At 39.4% G+C, this 20,894-nt stretch overlaps 1 protein-coding gene across 1 annotated transcript in view; it reads left to right on the forward strand.

Moving 5' to 3' along the window:
- DPYD (dihydropyrimidine dehydrogenase) overlaps positions 1-20,894 on the forward strand; it is a 655,808-nt gene that overhangs the window by 419,814 nt on the left and 215,100 nt on the right. The window contains exon 14 of the mRNA XM_075286742.1: positions 15,142-15,306. Within this exon, the coding sequence (XP_075142843.1) occupies positions 15,142-15,306 (165 nt within the window). The remainder of the gene's footprint in view (positions 1-15,141; positions 15,307-20,894) is intronic.

The raw sequence follows: 20,894 nt of genomic DNA on the forward strand, positions 1-20,894 counted from the left end.
TGCCAATGCTGTTTCCTATGCAACGGCGGAAGGCGTGACGTACTTCACGACCGCAGATATCTCCATTTGCATGGGTGTCCAAATACTTATTGGTAGACAGTGTATTGTAATTTACTGTAATCGCAGTAGTGTACATGAATTAACACTTTATATAAGGTCATATATGTCAACTATTTATAGTATATTCTTTAATTTTGTCCATCCAGTTTGGCGGGTCTAACTGTGACTTGACAATAGAGCTGATATTTTAAGCCTCTGTATCGACTTACCGATGTGTTGCAGCAGTTTTGAATCACTTTAAAGTTTGCATAGTCACTAATGGAAAACTTAGTTGAAATTTCCCGAGCTAATTGGACTGTCTAGTTCTCCCTCATCACCTTGGAATGATTATCTGTTGTTTTCATTTTACTTGTAGTCCTTTATTGTTTCTCGGTATCTGACTCTCGCTTCTTGCCTAATTTATTGAACGAAGGACCAAAATATAAATAAAGTAAATTGAAATTGGCTGTTGATGTCTGTAGCACCTTTCATTGCTTGTGGCACCGGAGGGTGTTACATTTATAAGAATCTACACGTGAAATTCTCAAGGCAAATGTCAATAGAAATTGCTTGAATTACTAAGGAAGATTCATAATTGAGGGAATGCACTCAGCATCTGTTTATTTACAGGAGACGAGTGAAACGAGAAGGTATTTGTAGCAGAGGAGTTTGCTGAGGATATTCAGGCGTACATGGTGGACTTATTAGAGATGTTGTTTTTGAGTAATATCCATTCTAATGTTCTATTATAATTTACTAGAAAAACTTAGATAACTATTTTTCCAGGTATTTTTTATTTTTATGTACCAGGATTGGAGAAACAATATAAATCTACTGGTTCTATATATTCTTCATATTCCTATTGTTTTTATCATTTTTGCATAAAGATTGTCTTTAACTAGAGATGAGCGAGTAGTACTCGATCGAGTAGGTATTCGATCAAATACTACGGTATTCGAAATACTCGTACTTGATCGAGTACCAAACACTGTTCAAATGGAAAAGTTTGATGCAGAACCAGCATTGATTGGCCGAATGCTATACAGTCGGCCAATCAACGCTGGTTCTTCTCCTACCTTTAGAAGTCTTCTCCATGCAGCTTCCCCGCGGCGTCTTCCGGCTCTGAATTCACTCTGCCAGGCATCGGGCCTGGGCAGAGCCGACTGCGCATGCCCGCTTGTAGTGCAAACTAACACTGGTTAGTTTGGATCGATTTAGGCATACAACCAAATGAAATGCAATGGGGACCTACAGACTAGTTCCGTTAGGGTATGTTTACATGGTTGGAAGAGGAAGAGGAATGATCAAGCAGAACGCTTCTTTTTAAAAGGAAAAAAACAAAACAATGGGAGGCAGAGTCTGGGGGAATCTGCTCCGGATTTGGGGCCTCCAAATCTGCAGCAAATTCCTCTGTGTCAACACAGACTTAAAGGGTTGCTCCATGACTAAATAAAATAATAAACAGAATGTGATCGTTTCTCCGTTCTTTCTATGGAGAACCCCCATTAACGTCCCCAGTCTTTGTTTACTTCTGCCTGCACAGAGTGCAGTCCAAAGGTGAGCAACACTACGAACCTGAACTGGAACATTCTGCTGGATACTCAACTGAATAAAGAGCTCACTACTAGAGATGAGCGAGTAGTTAAATACTCAATATTCGATATTCGTTTTGAGTAGCCCCTCAATATTCAACTACTCGAATCGAATATTGAATCCTATTATATTCTATGGGGGAAAAATGCTCATTTCAGGGGTAGGCAACATTCGATCAAATTGAACTTACCAAGTCCACGAGTGAGGGTCGGGCTGGATTCTCCGAGAAGTCTTCTCCGTGCAGCGTCCCCGCAGCGTCTTCCGGCTCTCAAGGTAAAATAAAAAAGTCTTGGACTACCCCTTTAAATATGGAAAATTAGGACAAAAAAATAACTGCTTCTTAAATGGAATTTTCTGGGCTATGCAAAAATTCTCCACGACAGAGTTTCCATAGATTTCAACCTTTGCATTGCGAAGGTTAAAAGGCCAAGTTGAACCTTAGCAATAATTGGATAATATTGTATAAATCTCATTGACAACACTAGTACAGTAGATCGTAGCGGGCTCTTCGCCCACAAGTTCATGGCAGCTCACCCACTGCAATCCATCTTTAGCCTAATGAATTAATTGGATGACTATAATACAAATTGTCAAAGAAAAACGAAAATTTAAAAAATGTGCTCAGTAAATTTTAATACGGCTCATAAGAATTCATTCTCAAGATCAGCATTTATCTGCCTCGCCGTGAGAAAGATATACCGAATGCTCGGCAACCTTAGCATAAAACATTTGGACGGATTACTGTATTTTTATTGGGTTTGGTCGGGGAAAAAAAAGAAAGAAAAAAGGAACATTAATGGACCAGAACTAGAAAGGCTGGAATGGAAGTTTATTAAATTTTATGGTGAAAAATATTCTAACATTCATCTAATTATTATGATATGTAGATATGTCAGAAAGAGTGGATGAAATCTAGTCATGAATGCCCAAGTCATAAAACTAATTTCTACTGGGGAGAAAAAAATTAAAAATGGTATATGTGATTTTTTTTTTTATTATTTTTTGTAAATTTGTTTTATTTTTATTTTTACGAAATTGCTTTATTTCCTATTATTCCTACTTATTAAAATTCATATGTACATGGCAATTCGCACGTAAGACAAAAATTCAGATTGTCACTGTATCGTATTATCTGCCATCAATCACAAATGGCCATAATAGACTGATTATATGCAGGACCATGGTTAATCTATCATAACCCAACGTTCATAAAGGCCTAATGAGCCTAAATAGGAAATTAAGAAAATAAATCATGGCACACAATAGTTTTTGTTCTTCTGTTCTAACCGGTGCTGTTTAGACTTAAGTGGTTTTATGATCCGTGATCAATATATATTAAGTTGCCGTAATGGAGAAATGATTGGATAGAGCATGGACAACCCGAGTGGTGAATCGGTTATCTTTGCAGAATTTATTTTAGCGTGTGTGTAATCCCTTAATATGAGAGCAAATGTTTCTTAATCAATAGACCATCGGAGTTGGCTAACCATTATTGAGGATATTCATTGTATTTATACAAATAATGACTGCAGTAAAGCAGAGTCTCTGCCATTGTAGTTACAATTTTGGGTGGTTTTTGATTAAGAAAAAGGAAGAATGACCTTATTTTTTCCAAATTATTAACTTCAAGAAGAAATTTATGCCTGTGTTATTCCTTTAAAATTATTTAAAGGAGTAGACCATCATAAAGAATTGCTTTATTCTGATCTGCATCTGGTAATCCGTTCGAGGAATCTTTATGGAGACCTCCCAAATGGACTACCGAACGCATTGGCAAGCGTTGATCACTGAAAGCACACGGATCCCCATAGGCTATAATGGGGTCTGTGTGTTTTCCTCACAGTCTCCGCACGAGTCGTTCGGACAGGAACGTAGATTCTGAAGTTCTTTTTCGTCCACATGTTCCCGCGCGTGCAGATAACACACAGACCCCATTATAGTCTATAAGGTCCGTGTGCTTTCAGTGCTCACCGTTTGCCAATGCGTTCAGAAGTCTGTTCTGGGGGGGCCCATGTGGACTCCCTGAACGGATTACCGAACGCAGATGTGAACCAGGCCTGAGTTCAGTTGATGGCCATGGATTCAGTTCTCGATTTCGCCAACAGATGAACGTGACTGCTCATTTCCTCTGTGGGGCAAGAATATTATAAAAAAAAAAAAAAAAAGGAATTCAGATGAATGGGATTCCAATCTATTACAGTATATAGACTAGAGTCTACTTGAATCTGCCAAGGTGGCAGCCACTGCTCATCTTTAGCTCTTTGCCCTGATTTATACGTGTTTGTTCCTGAACAATGGACCCACCTTTATGATGTTCATAGGACATAATAGGTTGTATGGACAACTAAAAAAAAAAATTCCAGATCTATCAGATCATAATTTAATTGTTTTTAAACATCTGTATAGGGCAACTTTTTGTACACTAGTTTGATAAATCTTATCTCTCACCAAGTTTCCTCTCAGCACCCTTGAACCTGATGATTCTCATAGTAACCTTGTTGTTACAATACTTCACTTTCTCTCTCATTAGTATCATGAAACTGGTCACCTGACTATATGAAACATTTGGGATCCATGCATATGGGGGCTTTTTTTATCCTTGTGCTGTCCATCATTACAGATATGTAATACCAAATAGCATATAGACCCATTTATTTATATGACCTTATGCATGAACATATTTTTTTAAAGATCCATGTGGGGACTGTAGGACCGAGCTAAAATATATGGAGTGAGATCCATCCCTGGTCATTTTTACAATTTGGTCTTGCCTATGTTATTGATAATATTTGTGGAAAACATAGACTGCCCACGGATGTTAAAGTTCTGTTCAATTGGCGCAGGGAATGAGTCTCAAGCCACGGATCCCGCAGCTGAATCAGCCGTGGAATCCGCGGTGAGATTGAGCAGGATGCTTCTTTTTTCCGCATCCTGCTATGATCTCTGCCTTCCATTGAAAATAACAGGAGAAGGATTCCAGGAGGAATCTGCTCCGAATTCAGGGGCGAAATCACCCCAAATCTGCAGCAAATTCCTCCTTGTGATCAGACCTTTATAACTCACACCAGACAACTTGTGTGATTTATAATCGGTACATTTTGCTGAGGTATCCCTTTGCGCTGTACCACCCACATTCGCACAATGTGTTGAGCGAGGCACAAAATGGAAGTTATAGCATAGGCATGACATAAGTCATTGCCTTGACATGCCACCATATCATTCTTCTCCACCATAAAACTGGAATTGGGGAATTGATACCTTCCCCCTTAGACAGCAGTTTCATTTTAACAGCTAAAGCCTCAATTATTTGCAACTTCAATCTGTAACTGTAAGTCAACTTGTTAATTCCAAAGGATACACTTTGTATACCAGTCATTCTGACAAGGATTGGTATAATTTCTTTCATTTAAGGTTTATATCCTCCTGTGATAGTGCTTAGATTGCCGGCATATGTTCAGCATTTAAATGTGGAAATAGAGCATCAACTTAAACATTTTCTATAAGTGTTTTGCTCTATTTATCGTCACATTTAAGACAGTTGTTTAACGGGGAGCTATTAAAACAGACATATGTTGCCTGATTTTGCAGTGATAAACAAAAATGTAAGAACTGTGCCATGTCAATCCTTGTAAGTGATAAGAAATGCAAGTTTAAGTAGAGATTTTTGGCCTTTATAGAAAATGTATACATAGCCTTTACAATGTCATTGATATGGTACGTATATTATATATGGTAACAGAATGGGGATAGAGAGATCTGACAAATACAAAGGAAATACAAAACATGGACTTGGAACCACTATAGACTCAATTCATCTGATGCAGGTAGTTCATCAGGAAATGAAAGGGGATAAGTAAAGGGGTTAGATCAAGAAAAAATATCACAAACTCTAGCTCCTAGAAGCCTCCTCCCCCACATTCACATGTAGCTATTGGCGTTAATCAAATCAAAAGACCTCCTTCGCTCCACCAGTAGATATAAGTGAAGCAATTCATTACAATTTGGCCTGATTTTCTGATTTTGAGAAATCTAAAACCTTTTGGATTTGTTTTGGATGAATTGTTTAAAATTGTGTCATTACTGATAGTCCTTGAGATCAAAACATTGACCCGCTTTAATTGACCGAAAATAGATAGTCTAAACTAGCCACAGACAGCTGTGATCAGCTTACTGTTGTCCTTGCTTGGTTTTGACCATGTACTCTGGGTTACTCATGGTCATTGAAACAAGGTCAAGAACTTTGAAATTCGAATGATGTAATTCTATGTATGGACAACTGAATTTCCACAAGACTAACCCATAGGAATATCCTTAAGAAAGGCTATTCTCCTCCTTTAGAAGCCTTCTCCGTTCCGCCCTTTCGTAGATATCCTGGTTTACTTTGGTATGTAAATGAGTTTTCTCGCAACACTGGGACGCGCCCCAGTGCTGCGAGAGAACTCTCCAGCAACACCCTCTTTCTTCTTCTAGCACACCCTCTCCGCAATTTTTTTTCTTTCGATGTCTTCTTCTGGATTTAAAAAGTACGCTCGGGTAAACAGCCACAAGAAAATGGCCACAGACATGTGCAGTCAGGCAGAGCTGACTGTGCATGCGTGATATTGAAATCCAGAAGGAGATGTCGCAGAGAGGGCATACCAGAAGAAGACAGAGTCCGTTGCTGGAGAGTTTTCTCGCAGCACTGGGAACCGCCCCCAGTGCTGCCAGTAAACTCATTTACATTCTGAAAAAAAAACAGGATATATACGGAACGGTGGCGCAGAGAAAACATCTAAAGATAGGAGAAGAATAGCCTTTCTTAAAGCTATTCCTACGAGTTAGTCTTAAAAAAATACACGTGGAATGATAGAATCCCTTTACGTTTACACACACAGACCAATATTAGTATAAGAACATTTTGTCTAAATTTGTAAATCTTAGTAGAAATATATATATTCCTTATCCCTAGTAAGGAGTAGATTTTTATTTTATGTGTATAAATAGCCATTCAGATGTCTCGGATCAAGAAAAAGAGAAATCGGCATCACTCCGCGGACGTAAATAAAAAAAAGTCCTTTATTCCATCTGATGTAAACTTACAAAAACATCAAAAACAAAGACAAAAAAGAATAACAAACATTAAAAAACGCCAACGCGTTTCGGGACACACAGTCCCTTAGTCATGGCATCCATGGATGCCATGACTAAGGGACTGTGTGTCCCGAAACGCGTTGGCGTTTTTTAATGTTTGTTATTCTTTTTTGTCTTTGTTTTTGATGTTTTTGTAAGTTTACATCAGATGGAATAAAGGACTTTTTTTTATTTACGTCCGCGGAGTGATGCCGATTTCTCTTTTTCTTGATCCCATACCTTCGTTTGCTGGTCCACAAACCTATCGTGCACCCCGCCTAGGACTGATTACCATTCACGGTGAGCTCCAATACCTTCTTTTTCCAAATTCAGATGTCTCCCCAACTTCTGCTTTCCTTGCACTCTTAAAACGCAAGAGATAAACACAATTTGAGCCCTATAAAAGTACACGTGATCAGTGACTATATCGACTCCTCTTATTGTCCAATCCAACATCAATAAACACATAGAATTTAACTTATTTTATATATAAGCTTCATCTTTTACTAATTCTAAAAAGTTTAAATTCTTTTGCAAAATGAGAATTTTTTATATACCTTTACGAGGACATAAAAGTTTGAAAAGACAAAAAAGTTGCATGTGTTTATTGCATTGAGAGACCTTCATGCGATCTCCCTCCTCCCTCTTCCTCTCTCGCAGCATCACAGCATGAGGTTCACAATCCGCCTGTAAGAAACTATTGTATTATCTTTCTCATTGGAATTATCGGTAGGAAAGTCAGATTTTTTTTTCTCTCACCCAGCTATGTTCATTGTTTTATATTACACAATAATCGTGGTTATCTTAAGAATTTCTTTCATGTGCTTATGGTATTATCAACTTCTGATGTAAATTGTCATTGACAAGTAATGGAAGAACAATCCTTAGATGTTCCTCTGACATGGTGGAGTACACGTATCCTGCGACTTTAAGAAAGATACTTTAGCGATGTTAATCACTTGCAAATATCTTAAGGTTTTGCAGTAAAAATGGGAAGAAACTGTTTATTTACCGCACACAAATGATTCTTGCATCAGCGCTGTACTTTATCACATCGGTTGACGGTATTTCTTGTAGATCAGTTTATTCAATTCCTCTGACAAGTCTGTGGGCGTCTGAAATGATTGTCCAATATGTGATGTCCTTTCATATGTGTTTCTAATAATTAAATTGTGACAACTAGAAATCTTCCATCACTCTCCTGCGATGTCTCCCACTCCTACATTATTTCTGATGTGCGTGCTTCTTCCTTAGAATTCATTATTACAAAGCGAGCTATAGATCCATACATGTCTTAAAGTTCTATGTAATTCACAGAATATCACACATTGGTGGCATGTTGTGAATGCTCATGATGGGAAATTGGCAAAGTTAATTGAAAACTACTGCAAGTCAGAAAAAGATGCAAATGTGTTTTAAGAAGAGATACTTGTGTAATATGAATGAAGGCTGATCTATACGTCTTTGGGTCTTACGGTATTTTAATTGAAATATGATTTTAAATTTATTTCCAATTATTAGTGGGTATACACTTTACATAGTCATTGACCAAATGCTATCCAACAATATTTGATGTCAGAAGAAAGATAGGCACATCATCAGGGGCATAAATTGAGAGGGTGCAAAGGGTCACCCTGGGTGGCCATTAGTACTGGCATCAGTATTGAGATTGCAGCTTCCATCTGGCCCATAAGCCAAGGAGACCCACAGATTCCCCTACCACACTAAGGTGGATTAAATTCCTTAGCACCTGCAACCATCCCTATCAAGAATTCACTGGGGGCCCCGGACAAAAGATTGCATCGGGGCCCACAAGACTTTAGTTACACCACTACACATCATTGCCTGAGGCATTCCATACATACCTATCTTCTTATCTGTCAACCATATATTTATTTTAGTGTTTTTATTTTTTAACTTTTTGTCTATTTTTATATTAATTAAAATGATTATGTTTGGCTGCCAAAGCGGCCCACCAAGTGGGAATTCTTACCTTGGAATAAGAGTGCCTCCAGTTGTGTTCCAATCCAAACTAACGTGGTAATATAATATTTATTAAGACAGCGAGAGAGAGGAAGCAATGAAAAGGAGAAAGCTCATGGGGCACTTGTATGAAACTAAATCAGAAAGAGAGAACACAAGATTTGTGCCAAAAGTTGCACCTTTTTCACTTTTGTCCTTTGGTGGGTGGGTGTCGGTGTGGGTGTGGACAGCCAGTGAGGGGCAGAGCCTTTTTCCTGGCGTATGTAACTCCTGAAACCTATTCCAGTTACTTTCTGGAGTAGGTTTTAGTTTCTTATGTACGCTCAAATACAGGCCGAGTTATTATGAGGCCTCTGCCTTTTATTAATTGTGGGATATCTAATGCCAGTATAGCACAGATTACGACCAGTATATAAAACATAGGGCTTAAAGGGAGTCTTTCATCAGAACCCAGCGTATCAACACAGCCCTACAGATAGGTTAGGGTCATCAGAATCAAATGGTGTTTTACTCTTGTGAACTGGTATCTAATTTTTTTTAAAATAATATGCAAATTAGTTCTTTGGAGCAATGAGGAAATTTTCATTGAACAGAAACACCAATTCACAAGGGGAAAAGACCATTTGAGTCAGGTGACCCTAACCTATCTATCTTTTTTAGTTCTCTCTAGTTTTTTGGCCCTCCTCTCCTCCCAGGTGAACTCTACTGGTAGAATTCGATACACACTTGATAAAGGGGTAGTTCAAATCCCCAAAATGCATTGTGGATTATATTATATAATGCTACTTATTTCCATTGGAGTTGCACGGTCTTTTGTCTTCTGGTCCAAACAGTTGTATTCTCCACACATCAGTTTTTCAGTGTCAGGCGGTGACAGTGGCGATCCAGTTTTCTTGTTTTGCCTTAAGTGGTTGGTTGTGGCCCCCCACACAACCCCAAAAGGTGAGGAGCCATCTTGTTTCCCCCTTTCATGGTCTCCTTTATAAATGATAATGCACTACGCACTACTCGGTGCTTTTGTTTTGTTTTGTGACTAACTATCTTTTGGACTGGAATACTATGCTAAGTTCTGGTGACAAACCCCCTTTAATGATTGCTCCCCCTATGTATTTTAAGTGCAAGCAGATAACTAGGAGAGTTATTCATTCCATTTTCACTTTCTAAAGGAACTGCAGCTCTGGAGCACTAACTACTAGAGATGAGCGAACAGTAAAATGTTCGACGTTCGATATTCGTTTCGAGTAGCCCCTCAATATTCTAATCGAATATTGAACCCTATTATAGTCTATGGGGGGGAAATGCTCGTTTCAGGGGTAGGCAACGTTCGATCAAATTATACTTACCAAGTCCACGAGTGAGGGTCGGGCTGGATCCCCTGAGAAGTCTTCTCCTTGCAGCATCCCCGCGGCGTCTTCTGGCTCTTCATTCACTCTGCCAGGCATCGGGCCTGGGCAGAGCCGACTGCGCATGCCCGCACTACAAGCAGACATGTGCAGTCGGCTCTGCCCAGGCCCGATGCCTGGCAGAGGGAATGAAGAGCCGGAAGACGCCGCGGGGAAGCTTCACGGAGAAGACTTCTAAAGGTAGGAGAAGAACCAGTGTTGATTGGCCGACTGTATAGCATTCGGCCAATCAATGCTGGTTCTGCATCGTACTTTTACATTCGAATAGCGAGTACTACTCGCTCATCTCTACTAACTACTGCTGCGACAACTGTACAGATTATATTATTCATGTTTTAGTATATTGGCAGATCATATTTACAGTATGCATATCTAAAAACGTATTCTACTTGCTCTTATATGAGGACAAGTTAGCAATAGTCTAAATGTCTAAGTTAATATTCCACCTTCGGGACTCCAAACTGTCGGGAAAATTGTAGTCTGTGATAGCTGTTCCAAGCAGAATGTCAAGTATTGGAGAAGGAGGAGAGAGCAAGTCTGGCTATGTGCTCAACTGCTTTATAATGTTCCTAGACTATGCCAGTGTCATGTCTAAGGAATTGTGGCAGTTCCTTGATACATATAAGCACAATATTAAAGTCACTTAGATATGAGTAATCCAGAGATCACTTATTGGTCTCCGCAGACAACCCACTGATAATGTACAGCAGAACAGATGCTGACTGTATGGCCGCCTTTGTCATGTTGCTTAGGTATTCAGGGATGAAGCTTTCCAAAATCGTAACTGATAATTTGATCTCTAAAGTCTTGTGCAATATAAAACCCCACTTATATTGCAATAAAATATTTTAGAAATGTAAATGAAGACAAAGATTTATAGCTTATGTGAAGAAAGCATCTTCCCATCCTCAGCAATAGTGACATTTGGCAGATTCAGGAATAAATAATATTATGTGGCAAGGGTATGCCTTATCAAACATATGCAGATCAGAGCTAATTAATGCAAATTAAGGCTTCCTGTCTATCTAGTGGGAAAAGAAATGTCCAAATGTTATGAAATCCAGTTAGTATGCTTATTACCGTAATTGTTTTATATGGGGTGGCTCTTAATTAAAATATGTAAATTGACCTTAATTGCTGTGTGCTAATGGGGTTCATGTTATATCATCACGGATCTCTTAAACTCTATGGCCAGGGGAGTAAAGTTTTTATATAGAATTTTAATAATCTTTGATTAAATGACCTTTATTCGTTATGCTGCCGACTTGGAATTCAGGAAAGCCATACGAGCTTTGCCTTCGACGCGGTGGTTTGGCTGTACCATTAGTTATAATGTAGCTGTATTTTAAATTATTATTATTTTTACTATTCAGATTTCATAGTATGATAGTACTTGTTATTCAAAAGGCTAGCTGTAATGCACCAATACTGATGTGGGGATTTAGGAAGGTTATCTGAATAAGGCTGGTCTTACATGACCGTATTGGTTTTTCAGTCCACAAATTGCTGATCAGCTCGTGTCATGCAGATGCCCGTGTCATGCTGCATGCACCCATAGAGTTCTATGGGCAGTCTATGCAGTGTCATGAATTCACAGCCTTTGTGGACCTGCTCTATTTAGTGCGGACCTCAATCATGGCCCGGCACACCATGGATAAAATATCCGGTCACGTAAGAGGCCGCACTGAATACAATGTGTCCGCAAATGGTCCGCAATTGAAAAACATCAATTGCGGACTTAAATTACGGTCGTGTAAGACCAGCCTAACAATAAAACATTAAAGGGTGGTCTCAAGAAGAACAAGAGTTAGAACGTCAGGGGAAATGCTGCAGTTTCTTTGTTAATAATAATTAATCATTGGGTTTTCAGAGGCCAGACACATGGCAAACAACTGATTTCTGCATGGAAATTTGGCAACTTTTCTAGTTAATTACTGGAATTATTAGAAGCCATACCGGTAATGGATCAGAAGCAAGGTCAAAGAAAAACATAAGCAGGAGCTGTGAGCAGTAGAATCAGCTATTTAAAATCAGAACAGCACTGTCATCCAGTACAGACTCTTAGATGCCTTTACCAGAGCTTGCCGCAAGGCCAGATGGACTTTAGCAGAATCTGAAAGTCTTAATTGTCACCCAACAGAACGCAAATAATAGTACAAAACTGAAACAAAAAACAGAGTCCGACAATGGCCTTACTGGGTAGAACTTGAATAGGAGATTACTCGTACAGGCACAGGTCAAAACCAGGAGAGGATGTCAGAAGCAAAATTGAAAGGCAAAATCTGTATCCAGAAATGGGCCAAGGATCAAAATCCTAGCGGGCACATCAGAGGCAGAATCAGTAGGTAATAGAATATCCAAAAACAGGGGTCAGTATGAAGCAAACAAACAGGATTCAGAGCCAAACTAGGAAGCACAACAAATAGACGTCACCTGTGTCGGGTCGGAGGGGTATATATTCCTCCTCAGCTACTAATTGTATCAACCCTGGGAACTTCTGAAACTTTTTTTTTTTTAATTTATATAGCGCCAACATATTCCGCAGCGCTGTACAATTTATAGGGTTCAGATACAGACATACATAACAAAGAACGTCATTTCACACAATGGGACTGAGGGCCCTGCTCAAAAGAGCTTACAATCTATGAGGTAGAGGGGGTGACACAAGAGGTAGCAGGGGCGGCATTGCTTATACAGTGTTCAGACAATTTTGTGCATTAGGAATTGTGATAGGCTTGTCTGAAAAGATGCGTCTTTAGTTTGCGTTTGAAACTGTAGAAGTTGGGAGTTAATCTTATTGTCCGGGGTAGAGCATTCCAGAGAAGTGGTGCAGCTCGGGAGAAGTCTTGTATACGAGCATGGGAGGTTCTGATAATAGAGGATGTAAGTGTTAGGTCATTGAGTGAGCGGAGAGCATGGGTTGGGCGGTAGACAGAGATGAGGGAAGAAATGTAGGAAGGTGCGGCATTATGGAGAGCCTTGTTCATGAGAGTAATAACTTTATATTTTATTCTATAATGAATAGGCAGCCAATGTAGTGACTGGCACAGACCGGAGGCATCACTGTAGCGTCTAGCCTGATAGATGAGCCTGGCTGCTGCATTCAGAATAGATTGTAGAGGGGAGAGTTTAGTGAGGGGAAGACCGATTAGTAAGGAATTACAGTAGTCAAGGCGAGAATGAATCAGAGAGACAATAAGTGTCTTTAGTGTATCTCTGGTAAGGAAAGGGCGTATTCTGGAGATGTTTTTGAGGTGGAGGTGACATGAACGTGCGAGTGATTCAATATAAGGGGTGAAGGAAAGGTCTGCGTCAAATATGACCCCAAGGCAGCGGGCCTGCTGCCTAGGAGTTATAGTAAGGCCTGAGACTGCAATGGATATATCAGGGACAGATCTGTTAGATGGTGGAAACAGTAGTAGTTCAGTCTTAGAGAGATTTAGTTTCAGATAGAGCGAGGACATGATATTAGAGACAGCAGAGAGACAGTCACTGGTGTTCTGTATGAGTGCAGGGGTGATGTCACGGGAAGATGTGTATAATTGGGTGTCATCAGCATAAAGATGGTACCTGAAGCCAAATCTGGCGATGGTTTGTCCAATGGGGGCTGTGTAGAGAGAAAAGAGCAGGGGGCCGAGGACCGAGCCCTTAGGAACCCCAACAGCAAGGGAAAGAGGGGAGGAAACAGAGCCAATGATACATTGAAAGTGCGGTCTGAGAGATAAGAGGAGAACCAGGAGAGCGCAGTGTCATTGAGGCTGACTGAGCGGAGCATAGTGAGGAGAAGTTGATGGTCAACAGTGTCAAAAGCTGCAGAGAGGTCCAGAAGAATAAGAGAGAAGTCGCCATTGGATTTAGCCTTTAGTAGATCATTAGAGACTTTTGTGAGAGCTGTTTCAGTAGAGTGCAGAGCGCGGAAAAACTTTAAAAGCTTCCCAGGTTGACACACTTACTTAAAAGTGAATCAGCCAGATTGAGAATCCTGAAAATATCCATGCCCAAAGAAACCCAAAGAGCTAATTGTCAGGGTGGATTCCTTCTTTTAAGGAGTCGACTCAACATTTGGCTAGTAGAACATCTTCCATTTTGAAACACTATGTTAATCAAATCTTTGTTCTCTAATCATGGTCCAAACTGCAGAAAAGGTGAGAACATGGAGAAATATTTGATATTGTGATCTATGTCAGATTACGTCTAGGAGTTTTTTGTAAAAGTAACAACCCAATGAGTGCTTGTATGTACAACCTATAAAGGCTATTTACTAAGTAATAGGCAGAAAATTCCCCCAGGCTGGAGCTGTTTGCATTTGATGTTTTGGTGAATGTTGATATTATAATTAAATTAAATTAAAATAAAAAAATTTGTGGATGTTGAACATGTTCTGTATATTAAACTTCTATATAATTAAAAAAAAAGGTATTGAAAAAGTGGTCATATACTTGATTTAATATAATATAATATTATAATCAATCACATAATGTATTTACTGGGATGCATTTACGTTCCCATCATATTATGCAACCTGATCAGTATACAGCTAACATTCAGAGCAGTACTACTACAGCGCATCAATATAGCGGGCACAGGAACTGTATCTGCTAGATTGCTTCCGGGTTCCAACTGCATACGAGGACTATCCTGTAATTATGGGTAGTGGTCTCCAATTATCTTCAATGCTGGTAAATCTTAGCCTAACAATACTGAGCTTTGTTAGTAGTCAAATCACCTTTGCCTAGCATTCCCTAGAGGCTACTATCATCTGGTCATGGAACATGAATGATAGCAATATCATATAACTGATCTTTCAAGCTGGCACATATGCTTCTGTGGACTAGGAGTTACACTCATTATGTATCCTCATAGAGGTCATATGTCAACTAGCAAAGGGGACAGCAAACAGTAGATACGTTCTCCTGTACTCCAGTATTTATCTGCATTTATATTCCTCCCTATGTAAATGTATCAACCAACATGCTTAGCATTCACTTAATCTTCTTCTTTTTATTTTTAACAGGATATAGTGACAAATGTTTCACCAAGGATTATACGTGGGACAACCTCTGGTCACCTTTACGGTCCCGGACAAGGCGCCTTTTTAAATATTGAACTTATCAGTGAGAAGACTTCTGCTTACTGGTGCAAATCTATTACCGAACTGAAGGCTGACTTTCCTCGACATGTAAGTTTTTATTAGTATAACTACTTGTTTGCATAGTTTGGTCAATCACTCGACCCAAACAATCAAGATTGGAGATAAAGAGTGGGGCGTGGTCTATGTCACTGTGCAGAAGTATTCTTTAAAAAATAGAATGAATTGAGTGAACAAAAGTGAAATCTAAATCTCATCAATATTTGGTGTGATCTTTGCCCTTTAGAGGAGGAGTCCTGGAAGGGCAAGGAAAATGTTTGTTTTTGCACCGTGCTAGCCAGTGTGTAGAAACTATAAAAAAAAAAAAAAACTTGAGAGTCTTCAGTAGTTGATACCTTTTTTAATTTCTATCTAATAACGATGGTAGATTACAAAGTTTTGAAGCTCTCGGCTTCTTCTTCAGTTATATCTTAAAACAATTTCTGAAGGATGGGAGGGCAAGAGCTCTGATCTCAACATCATCCAGTCTGTCTGGGACTAAATGAAGAGACAGAAGGACTGGAGAAAGCCTAAAGCCACAGAAGATCTGTGCTTAGTTTTCCAAGATGGTGGGAACAATGTCCCACCTAGTTCCTTCAAGAACTGTCTACAAGTAGAATTGATGCTGAAGTCAGTCACACCAAATATTAATGGGATTTAGATTTTTCTTTTGTTCTTAAATGGATTCTATCATTGGGACGTTTTAATTTTAACTAAACCTATGTTCATGTAGCCTTCGGAAAGGCTATTGCAGGCTTACCTTTTGTTTCAATTATATTGCTAGGGTTTTCATGAAAAAGCTGGTTTCTTTGTATACAAATTAGTGTTCATGGAGCACAGGGGGTTCTCCCTGTGCTCTGAGCACCACCGCACCATCGTCCCGGACCTGCATCCACATGCGCCATGCACTATCTTGGACTTCTTCTTATACAAGCAGGCATGGTCTGCCTGCGCATGTAGGAAGAAAGTAAAGAGGAGGAGATTTCAATTACAATAAAGAAGGAGGCAGGGATGCAGATCCAGACCGATGACGCGGGGATGCTCAGAGCACAGTCGGAACACCCCTGTGCTCCGTGAACACTAATTTTATAAGAAGAAACCAGCTTTTTCATGAAAACCCCATCAAGATTTGATACAAAAGGTAAGCCTGCAATAGCCTATCTAAAGGCTACATGAAGATAGGTTTAGTTAAACTTAAAAAATCCTGATGATAGACCTTTAATTTTATTGATTGACAAAAATAAACCATTAACACTTCACCTTTTGGAAACCTTCTTTCTCCACACCTGCCTAAACATTTGCACAGTACTATAGATGTAGTAATGAGGAGCATATAGTGAATGTGTAGGCATGGAGTGCTCTAACCTGGTTAAGTTAGAGGACAAGAAGCACAATGCCAACCAACAGTGATGAAGCAACTCCAATATGCAATGTTTTTGCCATATGAAGGCTGAACTAAGCATGCATGTGTATGGGGAGCTTGTATTTACATACCCGGCATTGTTACTCAGTTTAGGAGATTCACCACACAGTTTGTAGACTATCAAATAGACTGGTGCCTTACCTTCACTGTAACATGTAATTCTACAAGACTGACTTCTTAATTCCACATCAATTCTGACTGTACTAGACTTCACACTGAAACCTATTGCAAAAGCTTAGACGTTAACAGCTTTCCTGACTATTCCAGTTTCCATTATAAAAAAGTGGCTCAATAAACCTCAATATAGTCAATACAAGTGCATTAGGAGAAATTGTACGGAGGATCATACAACACATTCACACGTCAATATAAGGTCTTTTTTTTAACCATTTTGTTCATCACGCTAACAAAAGAACATCCTCAAAACAAAACAAAAAATTGTCCATGGAACAAAGTTAGTCCCAGCAGTAACCATGAGAAGATAAGGATGACCTGATAAAAATGAGCCATCGAATACAATGGCAAAACTCCATTAAGACTCACATTTAGCCAAAAATCTACCTGCCAAGCCTACAACAACCACTCTCAAATATCTGACAACCCAAGAACCAGAAAGAAGGCTATCGCATATCAAAAGTTGACATTTCATCACATTGTTGGACTCTACCATTGAAAGTAGTGTAGATGGTCAGTCCACCAAAGCCTACATAATACATATTATTAATATTAATAATTAAAAGCAATTTTGTAAATCATACAATAAGGCTAAGCAATTGAATAAATTCTAAAAGGAAGTACAAGAGAAAATAAACTTCCCTAGGGAAGTCACCACAGTCTCCGGTTCATATTCCACCCACATTATTTTCCACTTTGGCACCCGATGTTGCATGAACAGGTGCTAAGACTATGAGTAAGCCAGGAAAATTACAGTATTGAGGGCATTTTCTGATTTTGGATAAAAATCAGACTGATTTTTGCTTTCTTTGGGTTGTTTCAGCTTGTTTCCTAGCAGTAAAAGTTCCCCTAAACCGACACCTAATTGACTGCCACAATAAATACTAAAGATGGTAATATCAGCTCACCGGGCTCACATTTTCCGAAAATTCCCAATTCTGAAGATTAAATGAGGTTTAGAATTTTTAAATATTGGCTCATCTCTAGTAAACACATCACTGTCCTATGTGGTTTGTAATTGCCATGTTATAATTCTGGGTTCTGTACGAGGGCATTGAGGAACTTCAACAAAATTACAGCCAACTGTGATTTCCTGGAAAATGAAAGAGAAAATTAGTGTTTTCTGAATTATTTAAAATGTTCAAGCTACAGCAGCATTATAAATAGCACGGCTGAAACGGTGTGTAGGATGCATATGACTGCAAAAGTAGCATCAGTTCCACAATTAAAGCATAATAGGAGGAGGTTATACACCATTTGTAATGCACTGTGCATTAACAATAATGATTTGTATCCTGTGCAGAGCACTGAAATAGCTCGGACTGGTTTACAATCATTATACACGGTATTTCTGACTATTCACTGCTGTTCAGAAAATGAAACTCAACAATGGATAGATTAGATGGATGGATGGATGGATTAGATGGATGGATTGGATGGATGGATTGGATGGATTAGATAGATAGATAGATAGATAGATAGATAGATAGATAGATAGATAGATGGATAGTAATATTAAAATGACCTACCTAATGTCTTTCTGTACCTTCTGCAAAATCATCTCTGACCTGTCAAGGAATGGATTTCACAAAACCTTAGAATCATATATTGTTTTGGAGTGCAGGAGGAAACCCACACAAACATAACATATAAACTCCATGCAGAAGATGTCCTTGGTCAGATTTGTGCCTAGAACCCTAGTAACCACTGAGCCACCTGCCATATTCTACAACTCTTGAACAATTTTCCATTGTGGTAGGCCACATTATCCTGCTGAAGGAAGCCACTGGCATTAGGTAATACCATTACTGTTTGCCATATTGTTTGGGTGGGTGCTATATGTCAAGGTGTTCACCCACTTGAATGCTAAGAGTCAAGGTTTAGAGCAGAAAACTTAACCATCTATTATACGCCATCTTCAAGGATTGAGTGTTCACAGACTGCCTAATATATCCGATCCCTTGTCAGGTACCATCCCGCCCCTATCGTAATAAGATAGCAGCAGTACTCCCTACTGTCTTCTGTATGGCATAGATTGAATGTAATGGTCTAAGTTGCCTTGTCTGATATTTGGAGTTGGACTACAAAATATTGTGGAATATTAATGGAAGCCTATATGGGAGCCAAAGGAGCGACCCACTTTTTTCCAAACTGAACCACATGATTTTCTGATTTATTGCCTAGGAACCATCATAATACACGAGTAGTACCACGTGTAGAGATGAGCGAACACTAAAATGTCCTTGGTTCGAAATCCGATTCGAACAGCCACACACTGTTCGACTGTTCGTACGGATTTCAAACCCCATTATAGCCTATGGGGGGAAATGCTCGTTTCAGGGGTACACAAAATTCGATAAAATTATACTTACCAAGTCCACGAGTGACGGTCGGGCTGGATTCTCCTTGAAGTCTTCTCCCGGCGCAGCGTCCCCGCGGCATTTTCCAGCTGGAATTCACTCCTGAGCAGAGCCGACTGCGTATGTGAGGGCATGCCGGCGCATGCGCAGTCAGCTCTGCCTAGGCCGGATGCCTAGTCAGAGTGAATTCCAGCCGGAAGACGCCGCAGGGACGCTGCACGGAGAAGACTTCTAAAGGTAAGAGAAGAACCAGCGTTGATTGGCAGACTGTATAGCATTCTGCCAATCAATGCTGGTTCTGCATTGAACCTTAAACTTCGAACAGCTAGTAGTGTTCGATCGAGTACGAGTATTTTGAATACCGTAGTATTCGATCGAACACCTACTTGATCGAATACTATTCACTCATCTCTAACCACGTGCCATACCAGTATAGATACAGTCATAGATTGTATATCTCTTTAAGATATCTAACCATGAAATCCCGCACGCTAACAAGAGCCTCGATTTTAATGGAGAAGATTCCGAAATGCTCCTAAAATATATTGTAGTTAATTTTCAGATTGAATATTCCATGCACAGATTCTCAGTTGAAAAAATAACACATAGGCCAAAAGGTTAATGTTTGATTAAATTATTCATACAAGAGAAAGGGTGGGGGGGACGGATAAAATGAGAAAGAATACAGGTCAGGTATGTCAAGCCATTCTGAATTACTAGTCTTTATCACTATGCAGAATCTTCTTATTAAACATTGCACCTTCAGTCTATAAATCCATTCTTTCAGTGCTACCTTAATATGTCCATATCCATCTGGATTGACAGATTCTACAGACTTGGATTTCCCAAGAGGCAACAGTGTTACTGATGTCAGCGGCTGGCATTATTTACTTCTGTGTTCTATTATTAAATTGATAACAAGATAATTCCTGCGGTTCTCGCAGACATGACAGGATTTGCAATTGTTAGCTCTCTTATTGCAGAGGCTTTGATGTCCTATATTTTTTTTCGTGTTTAATAAGGGCCATCTTTTATTTAATTACTATTAGAAATCTGATACTACTCGAGATTGTAGAAAAAAGGGTCAACGCATGCAGAGCTGAAAATTTCCATCGCTGAGAGTCATTTCCTAAGTATAGAATATGAAAAAGTATCTATTTGTTGTTTAAATTATTGGATTTTCGAGGGTTGCAAAATGCTGAGAGTTTTACAATATAGGAATCAAAATTATTTGGGATGAGCGTTGTATTACGGTTATCGATTCAGTTTGGATGGACCACCTATGAATAAGTATCATTGTAGGGCTCGCAATCTACATTTTTCCCTATCAGTATGTCTTTGGAGTATGGGAGGAAATCCACACCAACACAGGGAGAACATACAAACTCTTTGCAAAGGTTGTTCTTGCAGGATTCAAACCCAGGACTCCAGCGCAGCAAGGCTACAGTGCTAACCACTAAGCCACCATGTTGTCCCTCACCTATGAATTGGTTGTCATACTCCGGGGCTCTTCAGGCACCGGAATATAATAATAGAATACATACAAAAAATGGAGGTGTTCTGCCTATCTCTATGATGTCATCATCTCTTGTTCATCGCAGAGGTTTGTGATTGAGACTTAGCGGTCATGTGGGTTGATTTGACATCATGACACTCATAAAATTGATCACAGGCATTGAGCA

The sequence above is a fragment of the Leptodactylus fuscus genome, chromosome 9 (assembly GCF_031893055.1).
Source record: "Leptodactylus fuscus isolate aLepFus1 chromosome 9, aLepFus1.hap2, whole genome shotgun sequence".
In the NCBI taxonomy this organism is placed as follows: Eukaryota; Metazoa; Chordata; class Amphibia; order Anura; family Leptodactylidae; genus Leptodactylus; species Leptodactylus fuscus.